The sequence below is a fragment of the Poecilia mexicana genome, unplaced genomic scaffold, assembly GCF_051168715.1.
Source record: "Poecilia mexicana isolate PSO_F unplaced genomic scaffold, ASM5116871v1 scaffold_7, whole genome shotgun sequence".
Lineage (NCBI taxonomy): Eukaryota > Metazoa > Chordata > Actinopteri > Cyprinodontiformes > Poeciliidae > Poecilia > Poecilia mexicana.
Window position 1 is genome coordinate 17,921,844 of NW_028263376.1, and position 23,981 is coordinate 17,945,824.

The 23,981-nt window shown below is 36.1% G+C and overlaps 2 protein-coding genes across 2 annotated transcripts; both read right to left on the reverse strand.

Moving 5' to 3' along the window:
- Positions 1-170: 170 nt before the first annotated feature.
- On the reverse strand, positions 171-5,456 carry fkbp1aa (FKBP prolyl isomerase 1Aa). Its single transcript, XM_014983854.2, has 5 exons — positions 5,331-5,456; positions 5,170-5,217; positions 4,648-4,760; positions 2,230-2,405; positions 171-1,245 (listed from the first exon to the last, which is right to left on the reverse strand). The coding sequence occupies exons 1-4, from the start codon at positions 5,365-5,367 to the stop codon at positions 2,274-2,276; spliced, it is 330 nt and encodes a 109-aa protein (XP_014839340.2). The 5' UTR covers positions 5,368-5,456; the 3' UTR covers positions 171-1,245; positions 2,230-2,273.
- Positions 5,457-8,283: 2,827 nt separating this feature from the next.
- mfsd2al2 (major facilitator superfamily domain containing 2a-like 2) lies at positions 8,284-23,627 on the reverse strand. Its single transcript, XM_088007523.1, has 14 exons — positions 23,621-23,627; positions 21,537-21,635; positions 18,831-19,036; positions 17,602-17,726; positions 17,275-17,407; positions 13,399-13,477; positions 12,725-12,888; positions 10,752-10,851; positions 9,608-9,714; positions 9,241-9,324; positions 9,074-9,157; positions 8,888-9,000; positions 8,556-8,699; positions 8,284-8,476 (listed from the first exon to the last, which is right to left on the reverse strand). Exons 1-14 carry the CDS (start codon positions 23,625-23,627, stop codon positions 8,284-8,286), a joined length of 1,638 nt encoding a protein of 545 aa, XP_087863649.1.
- Positions 23,628-23,981: the final 354 nt, after the last annotated feature.

Below are 23,981 nucleotides of genomic sequence, written 5' to 3' on the forward strand. Positions count from 1 at the left end.
ATATGCAGAAGATAAATATTTTATCTTCGCCTGTTTCTAAAATTTTTATAATCACAAAGAAGGAAATGTTGAAACTTCCTACAAGAAATGAAAGCAACAAAAACTTTAAGGTGAGATTTAGAAGCAGCATGAATGTTTCAGTGTTCAGGAAAATGTAATCCATGAGACGGTTTGAGCAGTCTGAGAACATTTTATTGCAAAATATGGTTTATGGTTCACTTAATATTGCAGTCATCCAACTTTTTGTATCCAAAGCAAAAAAAAAAAAAAAAAAAAAAACAATACTCACAAATGTGCTTCAACACTGCTGCCCATAACATTGTAATACAACATTTTTTAAAATTTGTTTTTATGTAAATATGTGATTTATGATTATTTTTCAAAATGTTGTCGACCAAACTCTTAGAAATGCAGAGTGATATTAATAATAAAAAAGCTAAAATGTTTCCGTCTTTACGGGCATCGGTGTGTATTAGAGATGTAAAATGGCACATTAATCACCCTGTTTCCTTTTGGTAAATAAGAAGCTTGTTTCCTTTATTTCATGTTTGTTTTTTACTGTGCTGTAACACCATTAAATAACATTTCATAAAAGAGGAAAAGCAAAGCAGTGTGATAAAACTGTGCACAAGAAAGCATTCCTTTGGGTAAAATGACTCCTTAACATCCTCGGAAGAAGCAACAGAAGCAGACCTAACCTTGTTTTCTTTTTAACTGTAAACATTACACAAATTAAGTCACTTTGAAAATTATGCAAAAAAAAAAAATCTCACATCTGCTAAGACCTGCAGGTTATTAATGGCAACAATCTGACTTCTTTTTATCGTTTTTCTCGATTAAACTCACATTGGAAACGTTCTGAACTTCTAATTTTACCCACTAGTCATGATTCTTAAATCCTTATTATATTCACGCCTGTTCATCACCGGCTATCCAAACAACGCAAGAACCACAGGAATGATGACACTTATTTGAAATATGGTCCTGATGGCAAATATAGCCAAAAAATGTCAAAATTAAGCCAAAGATTAAACAAAACGTCTAAATATATACCAGTAACAGAGCAAAAATACATGGGATGGGCTGACCTATGACTTTAAAGTCTAACTTAGACAGTAATAATGAATCAAGTTTTAAAGCAAGTGAGATTATTCTGCATGAATCTGAAATGGCAACGGTCAAGTGATGTAGGTCCTATGCAGGAATCATCGTTATTCCCTCCATGTTCCCGGGACAGGAGTCAACCTGCGACAGGAAAAACACGACACGGTTCAGGAGGAGAGACTCCATAAGATATCAACTCAAACTGAGGGGAATGAAAAGTTACATGTGATCCAAAATAATGTGAACATGAGACGATTTCACATTGGAACCACCAGAGGGGGTAAATCTGAGCTCCAGTCAGAGAAACATTGACTTTCTTTTAAAAACAACATGCATTTATCACTGATACTGTCCTGACTGAGATGCTAATCTGTTGTGTCTTTATTAATTTAAAACATTGGTGTAAAAACAAATTTGCTTTACGACTACAAAAATACATCTTATCAAGTATTTTTGGTCTAGTTTCTAGTGCAAAACTCTTAGTAAACTTGAAATAAGAAAACTAACTGACAAGTAACTTTTTAGCAAGAAAGAGTTTTCTAAAGTAAATAATTCCTTAATATTGATGAAAAAATACCACTTCCAGGCAGTTCATTTAACAAACAGTTCAGTTTGCATGACTGTTATGATAATAATTAGATGCTGATATGATAAAAAGTATTTTAATAAGTATTAAGTCCAAAGTATAACTTCAGAAAATGATCAACATTGCTCAATTAATGTATTATTTTTTGTCTCATAAATATTATGAGTTTATTCTCATGATTTTAAAAGCAATGTTGCCTGTCTCCTAATACTCAGTTGTAGAGTATTAGGCCTAGTATTAGCATTAGACCTGAATTCAAAGTAAAAATGAACAGAAACCGTACAGGAGGCTTGTCAAACAAGATGGCCGCCGTGCGTGTGCCGACACACTAACTAAGGAGACCTACGGAGCGCATTGGTGAAAAATGTCCTGATTTTCCAAAGTTGAGAATAAGTTGAATTAGAATTTTGTGAATGGAACATATGCAAAATTATTTTTTTAAAAGATCTACACGCCTCCAGGTCATTTAAAGCTACAAACTGGATGCATCACTATAATCTAAACATCATCTCTGAAATAATTAGTTATTTCCAACTCACCCTAAACATCTGAGTGGAAATAAACAAAGCAGAGTGCACGAGTTTCAAGCTTCCAGCCCAAGCAGCTCCACGTCGAAGGTGAGAGTGGCATTTGGTGGGATGACCCCTGGGTGACCTTTGCTGCCATAGGCAAAGTCTGGGGAGCAGATAAGCTTCGCCCGCTGGCCTACGCTCATCTGTGGACAGAATGGACACAGATATAAAAACTCCATGCCGAGTGAAAAACAGACCAATATAAACACTGAACCAAAGAGTGAATTATGATGCAGCCAGTTCCCCAGAAAGCCAGAACAACGGCTGAAACGTAAACAAGTTACTGAATAAAACGCTGCCGTTCTGAATCCAAACACAGATCTGAGGTTTGCAACATAACCTGGTCTCATTTGTGGTGTTTATTTTTCCATAATCATGTATAAAACTGTATAAAAGTAAAGGTTAGGAACGACTGCTGTTCATAAATACAATCTGTTTCTGATAAACAATTAATTGTAATCAATTGATGACTGAAATAATTGTCAACTAATTTTGAAACCGACTGTTAACTGGCATATAGACTCTAAAAAAGGAAAATTGGTGAAAGAACACACTTAAGCTAGAATTGTACAAACGCCCCAAATAATTTTACATTTAAGATATTTTTAAAAAAAAACTTTATCTGTAAATATGTTCTACCCAAAACTCCAACAGGCAAAATTGTAAAAAATAAATTCCTTTCCAGGACCTTTTGCCATCTAATTATTAAATGGTTAATCCAAAAAATATTCAACAATCGGTGCAGCAGAAAAGGCCGAGCTTTTCACATGTTGATTTTTTGGATTCTTTGCTAAAAATTATTAACCGTTCTCTAAGAGAACGCTGTTATTGCATTTTTAGGCAATAAAATGGTTATTTTCTTACTTTATAAAGGAATTTAATTACTCAATCACATATTAGCATATTTCTAATATTTAAAAAAGGCTTAATTGAAAAATCTGCATCATGTGACAATTAATCATCAGAATAATCGATAATTAAATCATTGTTAATTGCATCTCTGCAATCTTACCGTTTCCTGACAATATTTTCTTCTTCTTTCACTTAAATGTGAACATTTAATGCTTTTAATCTCTGAAACGGATCAAAGTTTCTATGGCAGATTGTTTAAATCACAGCCATTCATTCGTGTTGCTCTGCTCTCTACGTCCCACTGCACAGCTTTGACTCATCGAAAGTCGGAGGAGCAAAATGTTCCTGTGTCTCCAAGCAGACTGAAGAAGAAAAACTAATTTCTCCGTTTGGTGCTAAAAACTCCTGACAGTTACACACACACTCTTTAATCACACAGACCTCAAACTCAAGGCCCGGGGGCCGAATCTGGCCCACCACAGCTCTTAATGTGGCCCATAAACACCAGAGGGACACGCAAATAGAACCTTAAAGGTACCAGTTGTGTGATTAAATATTATTTTGTCGATAAAATCAAAGCCGTTTTTGTCCAGTCCCTCCACTTTTTCGTGATTCCATGATCGTGGAAATTTATGCAAAATCAATGACTTTTTCACACTAAACCATAACTTTGAGTTTGTTGCAAATTTTCTGCAAGAATTTTCATAAACAGAATGTTGTCAGATTATAGTCTATGATTGAGTTGAAGAACAAGTCAAAGTTACAACATAAATATTGCAGAATTTCTTGTAAATACTTCTAAATTAACTCCACAAAAATCAATAATTTTGATTGCAAAAAGTCACAAAACAATCAAAATCCCGGAGGGACTGAGCAATGTGAAATGTTCATCTTTATTTGTTAAATACAGACACATACTTTTAATATTTTAACAGTTTACTGATGGGTTTATCAAAACATTCTGGCAAAACCGGGCCTTTGAGATCATTCATAATCTTGATATGAATCCAGATTATTTTGATAAAAATCAAAATGAGTTTGAAATCCCTGATATAGATGATATTAGGACTGGGCAACAAATCGGTAACAATATATATTGCAATATACACATGATTAATATCGTGATTTGGTGATCGACTCCCCCTGGTGGCCTGGAGGACTTCTGTTTTGTACCGTTTTACACTTGTTTATGTTTTTTTTTCCTTTTCGTGGCTCTTATTATTTTGCCTCTATTTCTGTGTTGCAGCATTTTTCGTTAGCGGCGTGTCTCTATTTGTTTAATTCGTATTTCACCGTTAATTATAAAAAAAAAAAAAAAAACGTATTTCGCCGATTGTACCTGTCGGCTACCGTACTTTTTTTATAAACTTTTGACACATATGAAATATGACAGAAAATAACCTCTAATCAAACCAAAACAACTGTAAACAAGCCTCTTATTGTAATTAAAGTACACAAACCGACTAAACGTCCTCAAAGTGCACCGATTATGACCATTACAGATTTTATCAGCTGTTCTAGAGGGTTTCTCACCTGAGCTACTCCCTCTTCCCATCCTCGGATAACCTCCTGATGTCCAATCTTGAACTTAAAAGGCTTTCCTCTGGACCTCGAGGAGTCGAAAACTTTCCCATCGTCCAGGGTTCCTGGATAGAAACAGACCCGGTGACCAGTTTGTAGTTTTTATTCAGCCTCAGCCGTTAAGAAGTCACCGTCAGCTAGCGCTAGCTGGCTAACCTCAAAGCTTGCACCGTTTAGCTAATGGTTAATCTAAATAACCCTCCTAAGATAAAGCATCTCCGTCTGTGTAAACTGGAATCCGGTGGAGGGTTAGAGAGTAAAAACGTGTTTTAACCCAAACGTAGCTTATTTTAGCTGCAGGAAATGTTAGCGTTCATGCTAACTGAGATAGCCAGCGGTTAGGTCCAAGAACGTTTGGACTTGTTCGGACCTTTTTACAAACTTTGAAACCCTTAAGGACTTAATTAATACACAAAGTTAACCTAAAACATAAAACACGCTGCGTCTAAATCTGTGAGCATTCTTCCCACTCACCGACATAGTGCACCACGACGCGCTGTCCCTTCTTCGGGAATGTCCGTCCTAAAAATAAAAAAAACAACAAATAAAGGGGAAAACACGGAAGGTGGGGTTTCCTTCTGAACTATACGGCCCAAATGAATGAAACAGCGAACTAAAACAAGTATTATCCTCACCGTCTCCAGGAGTTATCGTCTCAATTTCTACCCCCATTTTCGCGTTACTGTATCCTTTCTGTCGATCACCGCTGAGGACTGGGAGCGGAAGGAGGAGGCGTTGCGGGGTGTGAACGGTTAGGAGGGGAATGCACCAAGTGCTGATGATAGCTGGACTGTCAATACAGGGCCGGTCCAAGCCTTTTTGGGGCCCGAAGCAGATTTTAATTTAGGGGTACCCCCATACTAACGTGATTTATCATTCCTAAGTTACTCTATGTGTGTAATGTACCTAATACCATAAGCATAATTTGAAATTAGCTTACGTCTGAACATACCTAAACATTTAAGGGTTTTAGCTACACAATATTTAAAACATGTACTTATTTAACATCATAAACATACGCTGTGGCATTATCAAAGGGGCTTTTAATACATATTTTCTCATCTCCATTACAATTTATCTTCCATCTTTTTGTTAAGCTGCCTTTGCTAACAGTAGAACCAGAAGTGGTCCCTTCAAAATAAAAGCATCAAATGGCAAACAGGAAGCTGATAATAGTTCAAGCTAAATAACGACAAAAAGCACCATAAAGAGATACAAACAAGTAAAGAAATTAATTTGGGGTTATTTACAGCTGCTTTGCAGTTCAGAACAACAGTTAAATCCAGAAGAACACTGAAAAAAAATCTTACCAAGTATTTTTTGTCTAGTTTCGAGTGCAAATATCTTATTACAGCTGAAATAACACAAAATGAACTTTCAAGTAATTTTCAGCATTTTATAGGAACTTATTTTCAGTAAATAATTCCTTAATATTGATGAAAAAGTGCAAGCTTCACAAGCAGATTATTTCACTTGTAACATGGAAAACATGAAAATGAAAAAATTAAACATGAAAACATCTCCCACTGGAACTAGTACTTCTTAAGGACTTATTTCATTAAAACAAGCCCCTAAATCTTGGTGAAAAGTTACTTCTAGGTTAGTTTTGTTTATATTTAAGGGTGCCAAGATATTTTAACTAAACTAGATCCAAAAAAAACTTGGTAAGATTTTAGGGGTTTTTTATGAAAGAGATTCCAGATAGAGCCAAAATGTATCTGAAAAGATTGAATTTGAAATTGTTTTAACTTCTTCAGATTGAGATTCCACCCTTAAATGAAATAAAAACATGGAGTTTTAACAAAGCTTAAATAATCAGCTGCTCATACAGATTTTTACAGAGAAAAGAGGCGAATCAGTGGTTACTCAGAAGAACCACATTTACACCCAGGACACTTTGGATCGGACATGTGATTGTCCACCAGCATTTCCAGGGAAACTTCCACTTCCTTCTGAGCATCGACCAGGAAGGATCATCGGTTTTCGCCACTGAGGATTTACTTGTGACATCTTCCTGCTGTTCTTATGGAAGCTGCCCGCTACAGTTGAGGAGGTGGATAACCAACTTGGTGATGGATCCCGGTTGTAAAATCTGTCCGATTTTGGGTCATCAGGATGAGGCTGCTGAGAATTTGTTGGCAGTTCTGACAGCTCTCTTTGGTCTGCTGGTGATGAAGAGGCTTTATTGCTTTGTATAAGACAAATATAAAAACATTTACTATTCAGCTTAGCATTAGAACCAAGGAGTTAAACCAAATTAACACGTTTTTAACAGTACAGTAATGTTTTATGCCTTTTTTACATTTTAATTTCAGTTTTTTATTGTTTTCTGTTTTACATGAGATGTATCAAATGACCCAAAGGGTATTTGTGACTTTAAAGCAACAGCATCATTGTTTTCAAACCAGATCAACCTTTTTTATGGTAACTGAAGTTGATACTTTCTAATTGTACTTGGAAGTGTAATTTTCTGTCCTCAAAGGTGGAAAATTGAAGATGAACGTCTTTTGGATTTACAAAGTTGTCTCACTATCCAATATGGCTGCCACACGTGTAAAACAGTGAAGGTTATTTCTAGAGCTGGGCAATAGAGCTTAAAAATAAAATGTCAAATTTTTTCATAATACATCTGTTTTATTAAAGGAAATTACGGAAAATATTTTCAAAAAGTGGCTTTTATTTTAATCATCCCTTAAGTGAGTTGGATGATGGAGTATTAGAGCCAGACTCTGTGAATTTTTCCTACTAAAATATAGTCATAATATTAGCAGGATAAGATGGTATTTTACTGGAGGAAGATTATGAGAAATAAAGTTGTTTCAATTGGAAAAAAGCTTAATTATTGAGATCTGATGTGGCCCATAAACGTCTTTCTTTGAAATAGGCTCAGTTGTTTGCATGATTGTTTCAAATTATTACTGATAATAACTTAATACTGATGTGATAAAATATTAAGTATTTCTATAAGTATTAAGCCTAAGGTATAAATTCACAAGATGCTCATTCCGTATTTTATTTTTTGAGTAAATCCTATTAAAACTAATATTTAATTCTCCTAATGTTACAACCTTCTTTTGGTAATGTAACGCCTTTAGTCGTTTTATTTCTACTGTATTCATATTAAAAAGAAATCGTAGCCTGGCTCTAATGCTCTGTTGCAGAAGATGGCGGCATTAGATGCGCTGACATCACCATAAACTATGGAAACCAAAGGAATACAATGGTTTTAAAAAAATCAGATTTTCTAAAAATGATATCTCCAAAAACCATAAATTTAATTAACTGATAAAATCAATTACCACCCAGCCCTAGCATTTAGCATTTTTGCAATTTCATACTTTTGCGGTTCTATATATAGTTTTATATCTGACTTTCTAAAGCATAAAATCCTAAAGTTTACTGGCCAGATGAGAATTTCCAAACAAACCAAAGAACTCAAATTAAAACCAAATTTCCTCACAGTTGAAAAGTTGAAGTTGAGCATAAAGACATTCAGCTACAACTTAAAAAGTACACCAAACTTGACCTCTGAAACTACATTGTTCAGAACAGTATTAACATGATTTGATGCACAATAAAGAAAAATATTTAAAGACATTTGTAAAAAGCCTCATACTTCTGCTGCTCCAGCTCTAAGCCTTTCTTCTCATTGACTGGGTAGGTGTGAAAGATCCCCATCCCAATCAGCAGAAGTGTGACGGGAACTGGAGAAAACAGCACAACCAGAGCTGTCACCACTTCATCGCCATGGTTACACGCACCTGCTTTGTAACCTACAACCCTGCAGACAAGAAGACAGAAAATACAACACAATTCACACAAATAAGAATGCACAGAGACTGAACAGAGGCGATACTCACTGTAACATCATGGTTGACAGTCCCACAGATAGCCCTCCTGCTAGCTTATTGCAGAAAGCATAACCGGAGAAAAACAGAGGCTCCAGGTCTTTAAATGAGGGATGTCTCAGAGAAAAGTCATCTATCACATCAGGAAGCATTGACCTGCATAATACGGGCATAAAAATTACATTTCTGTTTCAGGGAAGGCTGAAAAACTAAGTTTCTGCGGAACTCATCACTGGCTGGTTTGGCAGGCCTGATGAATAATTCATTTGGTTTTCATACAAATTAGATCTGACAGGCGTTGGAAATGATTTTAGAGTTTTTATTTAGCCGGGTGGTTGACTCACCACGGCAACAGGAACACGGTCGCCACGCTGAATCCCATCAGGATGCACATGGTCAGGAAAACCGGGAGGCTGCTGGGAACGCAGGCAACTGTGATCACGGCTGGGATGAAGAGCTGCAAGAGAAAACAAGAGGCTTTGAGAGACAAAAAGAAACACTAAATATGCAGATAATTATAAAAGACTTACTGAAAGGCCAATGAAAACTGTGGACTTTTTTCCAATTCTCAGAAGGACAAACTGCCAGAGCGGAACTGCTACTGAAGCAGAAATCTAAGGAAGTTCAAAAAATGTTTTAAACGCACAAATAAAAGTTACATTTCATAAAATTAAGTTAAAATCAACTCAAATCTTACCAACAGAACCAGCAAGAGGAGCTGAAAATGAGCTCCCAGTCCAGCAGCATGACTGCAAAACAAGGCAAAGTTTCCCAAAGACATCTGAAATCAAACAGAAGGAGAAGGAAACTTTCGTTTAGATGCACGGAAGAACCTTCAGCTTGAAAAAATGACATGTAAAAAGTAAGACATACAACAGAAAAGGGGCAGGATTACACACGTTTATACTTCTTTCTATCTCTTTTTCAAACAAATATTAAGGTATTTGAAGTGTGAATGTGAATACTTTTGAAATAATCCAACTTTTTTGTTAGCTAAGCTGAGCTAAGCTAACAAAAAGTTAACAGGAGTAAAAATAGAAATGAGTGACAATCATAAACTGCACCTGAAAAGCAAGAACACAGAAAAGAAAGCCGAGCACAAGTCTCTGGTAAGGAACGTGACACATGAGCATCTTCAGGGAGCTCAGGTAGGACGGACGTTCAACAGCGTCTGGAAAAACAAAAACATACATTTCACTTGAATTATGGTCACATTTTTATCCAAACAAAAAGACGGAATCACTGAAATGTACTGAGGTTTAACAGTGGTGTAAGAAACACACTGTATCTATTTCTGTTGTTGTTTTGTCAGAATCTAATGAATCAAAACAAATAGTAATATCAGACAAAGATAATTTTGGTCCACTCTTCTTTGCAGAGTTGTTTTAACTCAGCCACATTCAAAGCCATTTGACTATAAATAATCGAAATAATCGTTTTGAGGGGTTAAAGTCTGGATGTCACTGCCAAAACACAGTCTTACAAGTATGTCTGGTCCAATTTCTTGTGCAAATGTCTTAGTACACTAGAAATATGAAAAATTAACTTATAAATAGCTGTTCGGCAATAAATGTGAACTTGTTTTAAGTAAATAATTCCTTAATATTGATGAAAAAATTCTAGTTTTATTGGCAGATAAATTCATTTATAACATGGGAAAGATGTCTTGTCATAAGTTAAATAATCTGCCAATAGAACTAGAACTTTTTCACCAATATTAAGGAATTACTGACAAAAAAAAGCTTATATTTTTTGCTGAAAAGTTACCTGAAAGCTAGCTTTGGTTTTTTTTAGGTGTGCTAAGATATTTGTACCAGAAACTAGACAAAAAATGCTTGGTAAGATTTTGTGTTTTTGCAGTGAAGTCCAGACTTTAACCTCTCAGAATGATTATTTATGATCCAGTGGCCTTTAATGTGACTGAATTAATATGAATCTGAAAAAAAGTATCTTTGTTTGATATTATAATCTGTTCAGCTGACTTTAAAACGTCAAAGAAGTTTTATTTAAAATCTGAAATAATTTAAAAACTGTTAGAACAACACTGTCATAACTTTTTAACATGGTGCCAGGATAGTTTGGATATCATTTCTCCTTAATAAGATAAATCTTCATTTTAAAAGTTCGTTTTATATTTCAAAGTGTTATTTTTGTCTGATATAAATGGCATTTTAATGAGCATTTTATTTGCAGTGTCTGTATACTGACCGTGTCGGACTGACTGCTCCCTCACACCGAAGAACAGAACCAGGCTGCTGAGGAGGAACAAGCCACCCGTGACCCCGGCTGAGGTCAGGAAAGCCTTTTGCTGGAGGCAAAGTAAACACTAGGAAGTGTATCTCATAAGTAATTCATGTTTTGCTGTCTACAAAGTTAGAATAAACATAATCTGGCATTTTTATGTAACCTAAAGTTGACCTACTGTGGTTCCTTGAACAGGTTGGGACAGCTCTACAGGCTTTTTATTATCTTTTTTTTTTTTTTTTTTGCAGAAACTCTTTCTTACATAATGAGATTTAAGTCTGCTCAGTTCTGCCCACATTGGGCTGCTTTCACAATGAGCTGTTTCAGAGTCTCTTGTCACCTTAAATCTCCAACTCAAAGTTGGTACTTGTACATATAAATTGCTGGGGGGAAAAAAGCACAATTATACCAATGTACGTCTTTGAAAAGTAGAAGTGGCGCCTCCTGCACAACCAACAAGAATCCAGCCTAATGGTAAGTCAACAATAAAACACTTATTTTTTTCAGCAGCCATTGTACACCTCATACAATGGTAAAACCAGCTGACCAAACGTGCTGGATATTCACTTTGGTTGCCAGGTAATGGGGCTGGGCTCACATGCAGTTGCTAGGTAACAGCACATTGCCTAAAGATTGTGACTTAACAACTGGGAAGTTTTGAAATGGCTTGTTTTCCAGACACCAAAAAACATTAATTTACTGCCATAACTGCCTTAGTGGTTTTCTTAAGCACCTTGGCTGTTTTCAGAAGCAGCGGAGACCCAAGTGGACGTATAAAAATGTGCAAAATGGGAATTTTGCATAATAGGGCCCCTTTTAATATTTCTGTGACTGTCAGTAAAGTCATAGAAAGAGTAATTTTGTAATTTTGTCACTGACAGCTGTAACACCTCTCATGATGCTGTTATTCACAGATATATTAGTTTGACATTTTGCCACCCACTTCAGTAATTTTTAAAGCTTTATCACACCTTAGATGGTCAGAAGAGGCTGAAAGGGCAGCATGACGCCCAAAATGCTTCACTTCCTGAACAGCTGTTTTAATTTTTAATTCCAAAAAAGCATAAAAATTATCAACAGTTTCTTTGTTAAACAAAGAAGTTTTTAATTAATCAGAAAATTTAAAAAATAAGGAGATTTACCCATGAAATGATATGTGTCCATTTTTTATCTGATATTTAGTAAACTTAAAAAATGTGTCAAACTGTTTATGATCTTATAGAGGATGAGAGCCACTGCAAAAACACAAAATCTTACCAAGAAGTTTAGGTGTACAGTTAATATAAGACAAAACTAACTTTCAGGTAACTTGTCAGCAAGATGTAGCAGCTTGTTTTAAGTAAATGATTACTTAATATTGATTAACAAATACTAGTTCCACTTTTCATAAAACCTTTTACCAACCTGTAAGTGAAATACTAAGATTAGTATTTTTTTCATAAACATTAATTAATTATTTACATAAAACAAGCTCATATGCTGAAAAGTGACTTGTTAAAGTTACTCTTGCCTTATTTTGTGTGTTTGCAATAGAAACTAGACAAAAATACTTATTTTTGCACTGTTTAGGTTTTGACATATTTAATGAAGAGCATGAAATATTTTATTTTTCAGTATTTGACCTGTGGATCAATAATCAGACCAGGTTGATTTCTGCCTTTCAAGTTTTTCTTCTAATTCCTGTGCAGCTTCCATGAAACCCTAATGACATTTTAATGCATATTTCTCTAAAATGAAAGTATAAATGGTTTATATTACTGCAATATCTGTAGGAATAATACCTGAACAAGCAACAATGTCTTCATCCAGCCAAATAAAGTAAATTACAGGGTAACAAGATCTTCCTGGGACATTGTGAGTGTAATAGAAGCTCAAAGTTGCCAAGCCTGTTCTATAAATATTAGTTTAAGCTCGTCTCTATTTTAATGTCCCAGTACCGTTTCATGCAGAGAGGCAGTCTGCGGCGCGGGTGAGCTGTGAGGCGTCTGATGGACCTGGTCCAGATGCTCACAGGCCTCCTGCTTCTCAGCGTTGAACACGGAGACGACTTTTCCCTGAATCACTGACACCAGTAGCAACGCCGTCATCTCCACGCTCATTCCTGGAGGAAAACACCACAAACACACAGAAAAGCCTGGAGTGAACCCAGTAGGTGACAACATCCCTGTTAAAACTGCAAGCTAAGACAATCGTATATCAAAGTTTCCAGCTTTGGTGCAACAAAGAATTTGAAGAAACATAAAAAGAGGGAAATGAGGAAACCTTTAATCCAATACTTTTGATTTAAATCTAGCTTTCCCTTTGACTGGGCTAGTGAGTGAATGCACTACACTAAAAAAATACCAGCCTGAACTGACCACGACACTCTTCAGTGTGTATGTTGAGAAAAGACGACTCAAGGTTCCCTACGTTCAGTTTCAGTGAGGTACGTTAAAGCTGTTCCCACATTTTCCCGTCTAATAGATATTTTTTTGGTTAAAACGTGATGGATAAATCTCCCATTAGTTAGTAAAGTTAATTTTCACCAATTTGACTGTGGTGTATAAACATTTTCAGATGCAGCCCAGTGGCTCTGAGATACCAGCTGGTGAGTGTCTGGGGTTCCTCTTACGGCAGGCAGTGGCAGAGTCTCTGTCCCTCTGGTGTCCTCCCAGGGACATGCTCATCGAGACGTAGGGGACGTTGTAGCACTGCTCACAGACAACATGGGGGAGACATGACACCAGCTGACAGCAAATGAGAAACTTGGTAACCATGGCGACGAAGCTCCCAGAGAAATAACAGCACATACAGCTGATGGAATTCCTGTCGCCATGGTGACGGGGACAATGAAGGACAGTGGAGCACAAACAGATTGAAGCCATAATTCTTTACTATCACAAAACAGCACAAACTATTTACCTTCTGTTATTAATTTTATTTTATTAATTAGTTAATGAGGGAAACTATTAAGCAGCTTAATTTGGAACTTAAATTACCCATAAACTGAGATATTCCAGTGGTAAAAATCTGTTTTACTGCTTAGCAACTTTTTAAAAGACTTCCAGCTAAGAAACTAGATATGTGACATAAAACAATGTCACATATCACATATCTGTTTTATGTCACATATCTAGTGTGACATGCAGGTCCTATGGTCCTAAAACCAAAGGACCTGCATGGATTTTTGGATCTGGATTTTAGAAAGTAAGAAAGTTAGCCACACATATAATGGCAAACTGACAAAGCTTTTTTTCATCCATCTTACAAATGCAAAGTGAATAAATCTTAAAAAAAAAAAGGTAAAATCAAAAAATTTTGTGGGAATGAAACATGTATGCTCATTATGAGGGATTTCTCTACAGAGGGGCCTGCCCAGGGCACCATTCCTGTTAGCACCACCACTGTCTCTGTAGATAGAGTCCTAACTAGGAAATAAAGTTCAGTTAGCTCAGAAACATGATTTTAAATCCAAGCTGAACATTTAAATAAGATCTGTTGACTTATATTTGCATAAATTGATTAAAAATAAAGAAAAACGTACTTCAGAAAGCTTTGTTGTAAAAATGTAGTGAGCAATTTATTAATAAACTTGTATTATTTATAGATGGATTAAAAGTACCAGAATATATGGAGAGTGAAAAGTTTTAATAAATTAATAATACATTTAAATAATTATTTCATAAGTTATTCATTGACATTTGGCACTCTTCACTCTCTACTGTAGCAACAGTTTAGGATTAAGCTTTTAGGGGAAAAACTATATTAGGAACATAGATCTATGTATAAAAATGTTCACGGTTTTTCTAAATTATTCTAAAAATATGTTAGAAATAAAATGGCTTGTTCTTAGAAAAAAGCACATTTTCAAAACTTAAAAAAGAATATTTTCTCCAGGCCTAAATTATAAAATACAAAAAATAAAATTGTACTGTTTCTCTAAATTATTCTAAAACTATATTAGGGATAGACGATGAATAAAATTTATAATGCTATTAACGTGAATTTTATTAGCGGTTGAGATTTGGATTGTTTTTTTTGTTTGTTTGTTTGTTTTCTTTTCTTTTTCTTCTGTGGGTAGGCCGCAAGAGCGGCAGGCTTTACGGGTGGAAACTGTCAAATCTGGCAACCCACCAACAGCACCATGTTTGTGTGAGGCGCATGCGCCACAGTGGATAGAAATTTGGCGCATTTTCGACGCCATACGGATCGACTTGAAATTGTCTTCGTGTTGATGGGGCCTTCCTGCTGAAGGATCAGCTAGAGTGGGTAGGCCATGTTTGAAATGGCTGTATCTGTAGGTCGGTAAGTTATTTTTCAGAAACCTTATTCGAAGTTGTTTGTTTTGTCTCTGATGAAGTTATTGAAACCATTTGTTGTGGTTAAACAGAGCAGCAGACGAGGAACGACGGTAACACCACGGCGTCTCAGACGCGGTTTGTTTGGCCGATCCGAGGAGGGGGAAAATGGCGTCTGGAACTAACAGCAGATCGATTATGGACATACTAAGATGATCTTCAGTGAAGCTGAGGATTCCCTTCAATCAAACTGAAGATCGCTTCCATCGAGCATTGGGTTTGACTTAAACCCATCAAAGGTTTAAGTCAAAGAACTGTTCCAATGTCGGATCCAGAAGACATCTCAGGGTAGGAGCTGTTGCTGTGCTACGCTGCTGATGCTACCGCTATTGCTGAAGGCCAACGCTAGGCCTCTTGGTGTGCTGGTTTGGTTTGTTTCTCTGCTGAGAGTCAATAAGCTGAGAAGGATTCTGCTGTTAATTCTGTCTTTAGGGTTTTTGTGCTGTTTGAAACAGCCACTGTGTTCATGTGACCTGTAGAGGTTTAAGCTATCTGGCATTTTGGAATTTCAAGTTCATAGTTGAAAGTCAGTTGTGATGAGAAAAAAAGATGGCTGCCAATGATTAGGCAAATGCGGATTAAGGGCTGCAGGAAGTGATTCGGCTTAGTAAATATCAGCAGTTTTTGTTGAGATGGACACTCTGAAGACACCAGATGGTGTGTTAGACTGGTGGGAAATATGGATGTCAAGATGGCTGTGATGGCACTGACTGTGAACCCAATCCCAGGAAGTGTGGTTTGCTACTTCCTGTAGCCACTCCTCAAGGCTTGAAGTTGTCGGATAAGTTCATGGACGTTGGTAGCAAACAAATACAGTGAAGTCATCGGATGAGTTCAAGGAATTTGGTAACAAAGGTAGGCGTTTTGGTTGTGGGTACAACAACCAGAACTTTGATTCGCTCAACGCAAGAAAAACACGGTAGGCTATATGAAAGTTTGGTGTTCTGGTCTTGGGTATAGCGACCAGAAGAGAAACCTTTATTCTCTGGTTTGTGATCAAATGTGTAATTCAAGGGTGTGATGACTAACGCATAGGGGAAATGTCCTTCAGCCAGGTTTCGGGGTTTGACTTAAAACCCGTACCCATCCTGCTGTCCTTCATCCTGTTCAGGAATCCTCCTGGATCATGTTTTCGTCTGATTTTGCCCTTCATCGACCCTCCATTTATGGACGGAAAAGCCCTTCCCCACCCCGCTGGACCTTAGTGACCTCTGTGACCTTACCACTGGGCTCAGCAAGTTTTCTGGAGGAAAACCAGGAAGTGTTCCCAGGTGATCAGGTCGGGCAAACTCTCTCAGCAATCTTCCTTAAAGAATGCTGCAGGTATTTTACTGTTGAAGCAATTTAGTGTGAGGTTTTGAAAACCATTCGTTCTGAGTCGTTAAAGACCTGAAACCTGCACCCGTCTTGCTGTCGCCGTCCTCCTGGTTCGCCTTGTTTCCGACTCTGATTTTTCCTTTGCTAAACTGATCCTGTCTGCATAAATCTAATGAATTAATGGTTGAAGGTCATATGTAGGGTTTTGGTTTTTAGGATTATTTCCAGTTCTTGGAGAAAATAACTGTACCTCTGGTTAGCCTGTCACAGTAATTTACATGATTTTCTTTCTACCAAAACCAAAATGATTGTTTTTGTAAAGTGCTTTAAGACATTCGTTGTGAATTAGCGCTGTATAAATAAACAGAATTTAATTGAAAATGTGAAAAGCTAAAGGAATATGAAAGAAATTTGTAACGTCTATAGTGATTAAATATTTGGAAAATAAAGGAACTTCAAGTAAATTTACTTTAACTTTGTGTTTACTTTTATAGGCAGATGTGAATTTTATTAATTAAATTCATAAAAGCCTGGTGGTAATACATCCATGTTTTTGAGTTACATTTTTAAAGTAGACAAAAATGTGAACATATTTGTGTTGTTGGAAGATTAATACATGATCACCAACTACAAAGTCTTAAAAAATTCAAATATTACTAAAAACTATGCTTAGCCTGGTGGGGTACAAGTAAAGCCTGGTAGCCCGCCAGGCTTATAAAACCTCTTCATTGTCTGAGCTCTCACATTTGAGTCGATTTGTACTTGTGTGCCTTGAAGTTGATCCTTTGGGAGAAAAAGTTATTTAAATTGAATTGGAAACTGAAGATATTTACGCTCATGAACGTCTCGAACAGACAGGCGGCTGTGAGGAACCACAACACGCAGGCGGCCTCCGACATGGAGTCTGCAGGCACAAGCCAAAGCAGCACGTAGGACAGGATGCCAAACGGAGTGGAAACAACCAGCCTGCCAGATGAAAAGGTGAAGGTTCAAATCCAGGACGTCCGACTCCAGCAGAACTACAATCCTGCAAACTTTCAGAAGCTTCCCTGATGTGACGGATGACTCTAAAAGCTGCAGGATTGTGGCTCTCAGGAATTGGAAAATGGTGGAACATTTCCAGAATAAGTGGCTTAGTAGTGAATGAGCAGCTGACTGACCATGGGGTGAGTTTGCCGATGGGTGTCCAGGTACTGCGGGTCACCAGGTATCCAACCAGAGGGTCGGTGACGGCGTCCCAGGCCCGACTCAGAAACAGGATCAAAGACACAGAGGAGGCCTTCATCTGGGCAGAAAATAGACAATTAATGGCGCATGACTTTTATAGATGTTTAAATGCCTTTAAAACAACTTTCATCCTTTATTTTTGTGACACAATTTAAGATGACAGAAAATCTTACCAAGTATCTTTGGTCCAGTTTACAGTGGAAATGACTTATTACAATTCAAATAAAACTAAACTGACTTGGAAGTAACTTTTCAGCAAAATATAGCAGTTTTTAAAATGGATTCCTTATTTGTTTTATCAGATTATTTCACTCACAGGAAGATATTGTTTTAAGTGAAATAATCTGACAGGAACAAGTATTTTTCACCAATACTAAGGAATTATTGACTTAAAACAAACTCCTTTATCTTGCTGAAAAGTTACAAATTAGTTTTCTTATTTAAAGTGTACTAAGATGTTTCCACTAGAAACTAGACCAGAAATACTTGGTAAGATTTTGTTTTTGCAGTGTAGAGTATGGTATAGTACCCAAAAACTGTATTTAAGAGTACGACTACTTCAACATGTTTTCACTTTGGTAAAAGAAAAAAGTAGCAAGAAATTACCAGAGTAAAAAAATATTTGGTAAAAAGGCTACTCATCAATTATGTCAAAATTACATCAATTTGATCAGACAGACCAAAACAACATTTCTACAGAATGTTAGTATTTTAAAGACAAAATGAAAATAATTCGTATAAATAACATAATTACAAAATAAAATCTGGCAAAAGAACATTTTTCCAAATCAGTTTATTTCAATAAAAAACTTTTGTCTGGTGGATTTTTGGTTAAAATGCGTTTATTTTTCATTCAGTGGGTAGAAAATCCAGGAATTTTACTCAAACAAGAGTAGCAATGATTCAAAATAAAAGTATGTATAACCTAGTAGAAATTACTCCTAAAATAGATTTTTACAAAACATTACTCAAACGGTAAATTTAATTAGTTTCTACTCAACTGTCGGAGGTTTTTGGCGAGAAGAGGAACTGATTTTCTTGTGGGCCACTGAGAAAAATTATTGTTGCAAAAAAAGTAATTGAGGGAAGAAAATTCTTTGAGTTTATCCCAAAAGGTGAGGATAAAATGTTCCATTTTTGTGTTAACAGGTTAAACTTTCACCTGTACGACATCTAGCAGGAAAATCTGCAGTGAAATCCCGATGGCAGCAGATGTGACCTGATGTGGGACGCCTCCTACGGCGTAGCAGATCTTCCTGATCAGAGGGATCCGCTCCGATCCCTGAGGACCAGAGAGGACAGACAGGAGGTTAAATCTGCAGTAAGCAACTTTTATAAACAGTTTGGGTTTAAAACTGTCACTATGACCTGATGGTGCAACATGAGACGGATGATCTGAAAAAATAAAAAATGTTTGCCTTCTCCCAGTGATAAGTAAAATCAACCAATCAGAGCCAGAAGGAGGGTCTTAGCAGTGTCAATCATTATTGTGTCTGCCTTGTCGAAAAAGCTTGGGGACAGCCCTGTCTGTCCCAAGATGGCTTCACATCCGCTTTAATAAAACTCTAGTTTGTTTCCCTAGAAAGTCTGGTTCGTTGGGGAATGAGAAGTCGAACTCTGAAGCGGACCAGAACGCAAACTCAGGTCTGGCTAAAAGCTCCAAAAGCAGGACATAGGCTACAGCGCAGGGCATTCTGGGTAAATAAATTCCAAATGTTGCAATTTTGGTTCATAATCTAACCAAGATTATTGGACTATCAGGTGTGAAAACAACCATAGAAAACTCCATGAAGACATGAATGAAAGGTTTTAGAATCCCCTGACCTGAACCTGATACAAGATCTTTCAGCTTAATTAGAACCGGGCCTTCCTGTCCAACATCAGTGTCTGACCTCACTGTTGTGCTTCATGAAGAATAGTCAGAAATCCCCATCAACACTTCACTAAACTTTGTGGACAGGCTGTACTGAAGAGAGCTGGGGAGCAAACAAAGACAGCTTTACATTATGACTCTGCTAAATAAAACAGTCAATTTCCTTAATATGTGCAAAACTGGTGCAAGTATAATTTTTTTTCATCAATATTAAGGAATCATTAACTTAAAACAAGTTTATCTAAAAAGTTAGTTTTAAATTAGTCTTACTTCAAGCGTGGTAAGGTATTTGCACCAGAAACTAGATCAAAATTACTTGGTATTTTGTGTGTTTGCAGTTTTGTTCTGTAGGAGAAAGAAAAAGCAAATCTCTAGAGTAATTTAAAACATTTCTTCAAGTCAAATCAGTGATTCGGTGAAAATCTTCCAGGAAGTGCAGACTTTATTTCTGCTCTTTGTCCTGCTAATTCTTGGATGCTGTGGTGAAATTTTCCACGAAAAGAGAGAAATCAGTTACCCACCCTCTGCTCTCCTCCACGCTTCGACAAGACATTTCTTAATGCCTCGAGCTTTTTCGTAAAGTTTTCATAGCAGCTCATCCTCTGTGTGCAGGAGCAACAATCACCAGGAAAACGGAGTGTGAAGCAGAAAGCAACACTTCTATTCAGGACTTGATTAAATCCCACTTATGTGGAACTGAAATCCGGTCGAGCCGCTTTTCTTTTTTACTTCAAAGTGCAGAACAGCAGATCGTTTTTCACCGACTGAAAGTGATTGTGGCAGCTTTCTGTGTGGAAAGGTGAAACATGAATCACAGTGAATATTTTCAGCTAAATTAATAAAAACTAGAAACTCTGATTCTGTTGGAAGCCTAAATCATAAAATGCTTCTTGCTTCTGCCTCAGGATCTTTAAAGGTCACAGTAAGGTCATGTGAGAGCAACCTTATAGTCCAAGAAGCCATTTTCCCTTTACTACTCCTAAATAACGTAGAGCCGCCAAATCTACATGGGAAAAAAATAATTTTAAATATTTAGAATTTACTAAAGTCAATTTTATATTTGCTTTTAGGTTTGAAAATTGGATAATTTTCCAAAATGGATCTAAAAAAAGAGAACGAGAGAAAAGCAAATAGTTTTCAGCCTAATGACAAAGAAAAACAAAATGAACAAGAAATGTATTACGGAGCTAAATTGGAGCCATGAAGTTTAAAAAAATGTAAATGGGGAAAAAAATGTTTTGAAGCCATAAAAAATTCAAATGTTCTTCTCAGATTCAAGGTTTTTCTTCAGTTTCGAAATTATTTTTCAGTTTTCAAACTTTTGAATTTCAAAATTTAAAAAAAACTTTTATCAGTTTAAAAATGAACACTTAAAACATTCGTTTCAAAATTATTTTTGGTTTAATTTTTTTTTTTTTTTTTTTTTTTTTTTTTTTTTTTTTTTTAGTTTTGAAAGACAATTAAAAAAACTTTAGTGTCATATTGTACCATTAATGTTATTTAGTAGCTTAAAGACAGAAGTTTTAGTATGGAAACACCAGATTTGTGAAAAAATAATAATAAAAAAAATGATTTATGCTTTTTTTTTTTTTTTTGTAAAAATCTTCAAGAGGAGGAGCTAAACGTCAGTTTCCTTGTTCAGACACTCTAGATTTGCAGAGGTTCTCCTGACCTCTTGTGGAAAACCAGAGAAAATTTCCAACATTTTTCATCAGGAGACAAAAAGATTTTATCTGGTATATTTCTTGCCAGTCAGGAGGATAATTATAATTAGATTTTTTTTATTACACCTTTTAAAACATCATCATTTGTTCTGGCTTGTTGGAGCTCAGTTGGCTGCTTCCTCTCACTTCAGTCCAAAACATGAACATGTTCAGAAGAATAGTTCCCCCTTATTGAACAACTCGACCTGTGAGTCACTGAAGCATGAAAAGCTTTTGGATGAAAGGATGAATCAGCTTTCAAACTGAGCCACATCCGTGGATTCATGCCCACACACTTTCACATCCTGAGTGTGTGGGCTCATGGACAAGCCCACACAGGCAGCGCGGCTGCAGCGCGGCTGCAGCGCGACGCTCGGTGTGGGCAGGAAACCTGAAATCCAAACGGGCACATTGAGGCCCAAAACTGTTCATATCAGCGTCAGGTTTTACTCAATTCCACTTCATTTATTTATGTAGCGCAGATTTAAATTTTGGAGTTAGATGGTTTTTTTTATTAATTTCTTTTACCATGTTTCTGAGCCAAAGATGAGGATTATGGTAAAGAGCGGTGGGTCATATACCTCAACATATTTTTACTGAAGTAAAGTAAAAGGTAGCCGTCCAAGAAGACTAAAAAAGTATTTGGTAAACGGTCTACTAAAGTACTGAGTAACTGATCAAATTGTCAATCATTTAATATTTAAAAATTGCATAATCAGACGGACCAAAATAAAGTTAAGTCGAAATCTTGGTTTTAAGAACAAAAATGACAATTCATATTAATGAAAAATACCAAAATCAGGCAAAAATAATTAATAAAAAAAATCCTTCTTTCAATATAAAAATTACAAAACTTTAACAAAAGCTGCAGATGTGTCTATTTCTGGTGAATTTTTGGTTAAAACATGTTTGTTTTTTTTTTTCATTTAATGGGTGGAGAATCTAGAATTTTATTCAAATGAGTAGAAATACTAAATAAAATTACTCAAGTAAAAAGTACAGCGTAGTAACAGTACTCCTAAAAAAACAAATTTTTTTCAAAGTTTCTCAAGTAAATGTAATTGAGTAAATGTAACTATGGTAGACTCTGATGGAGCTTTCAAACCTTAAAGTGAAGGCAAGTTAAACCATCTGGAAAATTCCAGCAAAGTGGGCGGAGCCAATGAACGTGGGGGGCGTGGCCTAATGTGTAAACAAATAGGACAATCCAGCTGCTTAGGCTCCATTTGACAGGAGGCCAGTACTATGATGGACTCAAATTTCCAAATTTTTTTTCTTCTAAAAAATTTGCCAGCATTAATTGTGAAATTGTTTTTTCTGGCAAATTTTACTTTTCAAAATTAGAAATTTCAAAAAAATTTTGAATTTTTTTTTAGAAATTATCTAAAAAAAAAAGTTCTCACTAAAATTTCTGGTATTTTGCAAGTAGAAATAATTCTGGTAATTATAATGAGCCTTTTCTTCAAGAAAAACTTGGTCTGATTTAATTTCAGTGAAAAAAAAAAAATTTTATTGTCTTTAAAATCTGGATTCAATTGTAAATAACGTTTTCCAAATTTAGGCTTTTAATTAAATATTAAATCACCCTTCAAAAACGAACGGAACAAAATGGAGTGGGTAACAGCAGGAACCAGGGGTGAAGAACTGAAGGAAAACTTTTCTGCTTCAAAGGAGAACGTCTGAAGTCCAGTGGAGAAATTCCCAAAAACAAAACTGTCAACAGAGTCGCGCCTCCAGTGAGGCGTATGGGGGTGGAAATATTATGGTGACGCTGAGCAGCTTCAGGTTCTGACCGGTTTACGATGAGCTGAGTCAGCTCTGACCTGCAGGTCTGAAAACATGACAGCGACCCAAAACACCAAGTGCATATGAACAGAACCAGGTTCTGGTTCTGCTGGAGGTTTCTTCCTGTTACAAGGGAGTTTTCCTTCCCACTGTCGTCATATGTTGCGAGTCATAGTTTTAAAATTACTCGGCTACATTTACATGAGTAATTTGTAAAAAAAAAAAAAAAAGTGTAATTTTTTTTTTTTTTTTACTAAGCTGTATTTCTTACTGTTGAGTTCTGCTACTCTTGAATTAAATTTTTGGATAGTCACTGAATGATGAACTATATTAACCAAAAATGTTTTTTTTAAAAAGTTTGTCGATATAACATTTGCTTGATTTTGTAATTATGAATTATTTTAATTTTGGTCTTTAAAATGCCAACATTTCCACATAACTTTATATTTTGGTGTTTTTAAATATTAAATATTAAATTAATAATTTGATCAGCCTGTTTACCAAACACTTTTTTCCCCTCTTAATTTAACTTCTACTTTTTTGATTTTGAGCTTCTCTAACCTGAGTATAATTTGTGGATACTCAACACACCTCTCATGCGGGTTGCATAGAAAACAAATTGAAGTACAGTGATCCCTCGTTTTTCGCGGGGTTCCGTTCCGAAAATAACCCGCGATAAGTGAAATCTGCGAAGTAGTTACCTTTATTTTTTTACAACTTTTACACAACATAATTAAATACTCTACATACTCTTCTACCAAAGAACAAAACCTATTTTCAGATCAGCGGATGTGTGTTCATCAATCGGGCCTTAATGTGATCCTTTGTGCTGCCTCCAGCCACAGTTTTTTTTTCAGCAGGTATTCAAAGTTTCAGTTTCCATCTCCTGAATGGCCAATCAGGACGCAGAACACAATGCACTGTGAAAAAAACTGCACAAAAATATCCGCGA

Excerpts from the sequence above, each read along its gene's own strand:
- fkbp1aa (XM_014983854.2), bottom strand. The coding sequence starts at position 5,367 with ATGGGGGTAGAAATTGAGACGATAACTCCTGGAGACG. Across the intron at positions 5,218-5,330 it reads GACGATAACTCCTGGAGACG|GACGGACATTCCCGAAGAAG; the intron begins GTGAGGATAATA and ends TTTTATTTTTAG. Across the intron at positions 2,406-4,647 it reads GGGAAGAGGGAGTAGCTCAG|ATGAGCGTAGGCCAGCGGGC; the intron begins GTGAGAAACCCT and ends TTCTGTCCACAG.
- mfsd2al2 (XM_088007523.1), bottom strand. Across the intron at positions 17,408-17,601 it reads ATCGGCAAACTCACCCCATG|GCTGGTTGTTTCCACTCCGT; the intron begins GTCAGTCAGCTG and ends TTCATCTGGCAG. Across the intron at positions 10,852-12,724 it reads CTGCCTCTCTGCATGAAACG|CAAAAGGCTTTCCTGACCTC; the intron begins GTACTGGGACAT and ends CTTTGCCTCCAG.